At 43.2% G+C, this 4,505-nt stretch overlaps 1 protein-coding gene and 1 long non-coding RNA gene across 2 annotated transcripts; one reads left to right on the top strand and one right to left on the bottom strand.

Moving 5' to 3' along the window:
- Positions 1-1,926: 1,926 nt before the first annotated feature.
- On the bottom strand, positions 1,927-2,295 carry LOC109511911 (uncharacterized). The gene is made up of 2 exons (XR_002167414.1): positions 2,207-2,295; positions 1,927-2,135 (listed from the first exon to the last, which is right to left on the bottom strand). It is a non-coding gene; the product is annotated as an uncharacterized LOC109511911 (long non-coding RNA).
- cnpy3 (canopy FGF signaling regulator 3) lies at positions 2,290-3,950 on the top strand. The gene is made up of 6 exons (XM_019863290.1): positions 2,290-2,516; positions 2,763-2,889; positions 2,994-3,090; positions 3,159-3,281; positions 3,359-3,476; positions 3,601-3,950. Exons 1-6 carry the CDS (start codon positions 2,408-2,410, stop codon positions 3,798-3,800), a joined length of 774 nt encoding a protein of 257 aa, XP_019718849.1. The 5' UTR covers positions 2,290-2,407; the 3' UTR covers positions 3,801-3,950.
- Positions 3,951-4,505: the final 555 nt, after the last annotated feature.

Genomic DNA, 4,505 nt, shown 5'->3' with positions numbered 1-4,505 from the left:
GAATTGTTTTCAATTTATTTGAATGAGTGGTTCCCCCTCCGAATGAAAACTGCAATGACATACAATAGCTTAGCCCTTCAGTTTGCTGGCTTAATGTTAAATAGCATCTAAGTCGCGGGTACTTTAACCCTTGAATCGACAGCCTGAACAAAAACCTGCAGCGACACATGGAGAACTAATGCAATGGCACTCAGTGACATATTCTTCATCCTCTGCATAGAACGATTAATATTAGTGCTGCACTGATAAACTGATGAGCTGTCTTGTTTGCCTTCTAGAAGAAGAAGGAGCAGCACAATGGTCCATTGATGCAGTGTGTCAAACTTATTTCAATTCTAGTTTATGATGTCATTAAGCGTACTGAGCAACAAAACTTCTTTCAAGATCCCGATGATCAACAAAATCTTTTTTCTATCAGTCTCTCTGTGCGGTCCGGGACCGAACAGACCACGGCCTGGCTGGCTAATGCACTAGCTTTCCTAAGTCTCATGATTTTTTTTCGTAGTGTCCGAGCAACGTTCACCCCACATTGCACGACTGTTGAAAGCTCTTTTTGCTGCGTCTATAGCATGCGTGTGTGTGTGTGTGTGTGTGTGTGTGTGTGTGTGTGTGTGTGTGTGTGTGTGTGTGATGCTCGTATTGCCAAGAGAGACGTGAGGGTTTTTCACACAAAGCTCTTGTGTGGGCCGCACTGCTGAATAGGAACCAGCTCTCATCTTTTCTCTCTCGCGCATGCCGCATCAAGCTCCCCTCCACCAACTCAGTGTCAACTTGTGCTATGAGACACACGCTCATCTGCCAGGGTACGTGTGTGTGCGCCGACGTACGTCACCGGGTGCCGGCTGTCCTTTTGGCAGGCAACAGCAGCACGCTCAAGTGTCTCTTTAAAAAAAAAAAAAAAAAACGCCTGGAGAACAGTTACCATTGTCTCCGATTGAAAAAGGACAAAATTAAAGTGGAGTACGGTGGAGAATCTTAAAATTATACATATCTAATTTTACATCATGGATTTCATACGATATGGTGGGATTTTGTGATTCACGTGGCTCGAAGTGCGAGACGGGAGACAAGCGTGCGTACGCGCGCAAATCTCCAAAGTCCAACAAGTCCACGGCAGCGCAGAAGTGGCTTTCGCAATGGCACATCGATAGTAAAGTAAACATGCTAGTTAAGATAATATAACCTACCACTGCGAGTTACAATGAATTGCAATACCTCCTCCGGCGGGAAACATTTCATTTCAGTGAACAAAAGAAAACAATATAGACACTTCACAAGCACATCCAACCACTAACTGTACAGTCACAACTGACACCCAGAGACAGTCAACAGGCAAACTGGCTAAGGGTTAGCCAGCTAGCTAGCGATCCTGAGCCAACGACAGTCAAATGCACACGCTCATTTTCTGACATGCAGGCCATTCAAAGTCACAGATACTACAGTGTAGAACTTGAGGATAGTGGACGAAAAGAATAGCTACACGTCACATGCATATTTTGTTTTGGAATTATGCATCAATAATCAAATAAACATGTGGTTGCTATTTCCTGGATTTTCATCTATTGCGTGGTGTTCTGTCTCTGAACCCGAGCGATTGCCATGCGGTTACTGTATGGTGAGTGGGGGGTGGGGTTATCATTTTTGTCCACGGACCTTCTCATTAACCTGTCCAGGCCAACAACTGTGATAATTGTTAAACAAGTTCAATATTTCAATTTGCAAATCCATAAGTGCATGGTCAGACAAACAACTCCGTTGTGTTGTGTGTTCTTTTCACATGCCTCACAACATCCACAACAACAGAAAGGACAAGGAGAAGAATTTGCAACAGGCACGTCACCACCACGATTTCGAGTACTCGTAGTACTACAGTGGTTAGCCGCTAAATTGGTATCTGCAGTAAAGACACTGTCGATTGTTTCTTCCTGTTGCTCAAATTTTAAAAACAAGACTAAGATGTAAATACTAAAAATCAGTATGTGCGTGTGGGTTTATCCTCAAGGCAATGCAACAGATATTACATGAATTTAGAAAGACTTTCGTAAGTTCCGTTCCACAATTTTGTTTCAAAGGGCCCCACTTCTTGTTCATGTTTGGACCGCACTTGCATTTTTTTCTGTGTAGACGGCGCCCTCCTGTGGAGTTTAAAATAACATAAAATGGTACCACAACATGAACGCGTCAAGGTAGCTGCGTCAAGAAATACCTCTTCCTGTTTACGCTCCATTCTCATTGGTCGAAGTGGTGCCACATTTTCCTCTCTGATTGGTGGTTGAAGAGAGGAAAGCGGAAGTGGTCTCGGCTGCGATGAGCTATCGAAAGGTGGATAAAACAATCCGTTGATAAAACTTCAAGCAAGAAAAAAACGAGCGTGTCGGTCGGCCAAACTCAAACAAAGGCGGGCGGAATGACTTTATTGGCTCGTTTTTTGCTTTTGGTGAGCGTCGCTGCGGCTGGAACGGCGGCGAAGAGCGACGGCGACGACGAGTGGGTTCATCTTCCGGACAATTGTGAAGGTAACTGACCATTAACAACCCACAATGCACTTCAAATAAATGGAAACAGCAGATGGTATAATAATTCTAATCAATACCCATCACATGCATTAATATCTAACGGTGATTTCTTGAACCATGCACTGAAAATAGAACATTGGGCAAATAAATTACTGAGACATTAATTGGTCATGTTTAAATTGTAATAAAATTGAAATGTTGTCAATTTGCTTTAATGTGATAGTAATTAATTTATTAATTTTTCAGTGTGCAAGTTTGTCAGCATCGAGATGAAGTCTGCCTTCGACGAAACTGGGAAGACCAAGGAAGTTATCGATCGCAACTACCGCTTCATTGACAGCAAGGGAGCTCCGCCTATTAAATACGTCAAGTCGTAAGTGTGTGGCACTGCCTTCGTATATATGCAAACTCGTGTCTCAAATCATCTATTTAAGCCTGCCTGCCCGTTTGTCTGTCTGTCTTTCTTTCCCTCCACAGCGACCTGCGCTTCATCGAGGTAGTGGAGAACGTGTGTCAGAGGCTTCTGGAGTACAACCTGCACAAAGAGAGAAGCGGCAGCAATCGCTTCGCCAAGGTTGGTTGCACTTCTGAATCAAGCTATGCCTGCTTATTCCTTCTATCAAGAAGCGTTTGTGTACATAGGGCATGTCTGAGACCTTCTCCACCCTTCACGGCCTGGTTAACAAAGGGGTTAATGTGGTCATGGACATTCCATACGAGCTGTGGAACGAGACGTCAGCGGAAGTTTCTGATCTCAAGAAGCGGGTAAATATGTGCATTCTGGGGATCAATAAAAGATAGCTCGAAATTAGTTCTAAGCGCAACGTGTGTGTGTCTGTCAGTGTGACGTGTTGGTGGAGCAGTATGAGGACGTGATTGAAGACTGGTACAAAGGTAGCCAGGAAGAAGACTTGACGACATACTTGTGTGAGAAGCATGTGCTCAAAGGAAAGGACACAGGTGACACACACACACACACACACACACACACACACACACACACACACACACACACACACACACACAAAATGAGGACAGAACATGTCCCACTGAGGCTGCTAACCACTGTACATTCTTTGCCCAGCCTGCTTGAAGGAGGAGTGGACTCCCAAAAAGAAGGGAGACCATGCAGCTATCGCAGAAGACAAGACGAAGAAGAAGAAGAAAAGTGAAGGAAATGACGGCAAAAAGAAAAAGGAGAAGAAAGTGAAGAAGGCTGCAGCGGAAAGTATGGAGGGAGTCCAGCCTCAGGCGTCTCTGTCTGGGATGAAGACGGAGCTCTGAGGAATCTGTGGAGAACGCTTGCAGGAACTTTTGTTACAATGAAGAAACAATTTCTCCTATGCTGTACTTTAATTTTAATGTCATGTTGAATGTGTGTTCTCCAAGCTGCTATTTAAGATACATGTGAATTTCCTCGTGTGTGTGTGTGTGTGTGTGTGTGTGTGTGTGTGTGTGTGTGTGTGTGTGTGTGTGTGCGCGCTAGCGAGCGAGCGCTGTGAAAAATGTGCTTGGTGCAGCATTTGCTTTTCAATAAAGTTTTATATAAAAAACAATTTCCCATCACTCTGGATTCACCTGTGAGAGGAAAATCCGCATAATAGAGAATATATATTACATATTTTTTTACCCTATTCCACCGCTCACATGCTTCAAATACATTTAAACTTTAAAGTACAATTGTATTGTATTCCTTTGCACCTGCTAGCACAGTTCTCCACATAAAAAACAAAAAAATGATTGCTTAAAGTTGTTTGTCGCTCCCGATTGAAGTTTACTTATAAATTGATTTCAAAAAAAGTATGAAACACCTAAGTGTTCTTCCACCCAACGTAATTTTGTCTAACGAATGTCCGCTAAGATACATTAGCATAAATACCACGCCAATTAGCGAAGGGTTCCCTAGAAAAACTATTAGACGCAACCCTGGGGTGTTGTCGTGTAAAACTGACATCACAAAGAATAATTAATTAAACACCAAATCATCTA

The sequence above is a fragment of the Hippocampus comes genome, unplaced genomic scaffold, assembly GCF_001891065.2.
Source record: "Hippocampus comes isolate QL1 unplaced genomic scaffold, H_comes_QL1_v1.1 scaffold18, whole genome shotgun sequence".
Taxonomy (NCBI): domain Eukaryota; kingdom Metazoa; phylum Chordata; class Actinopteri; order Syngnathiformes; family Syngnathidae; genus Hippocampus; species Hippocampus comes.
This window is presented reverse-complemented; position numbering and strand designations above follow the sequence as displayed.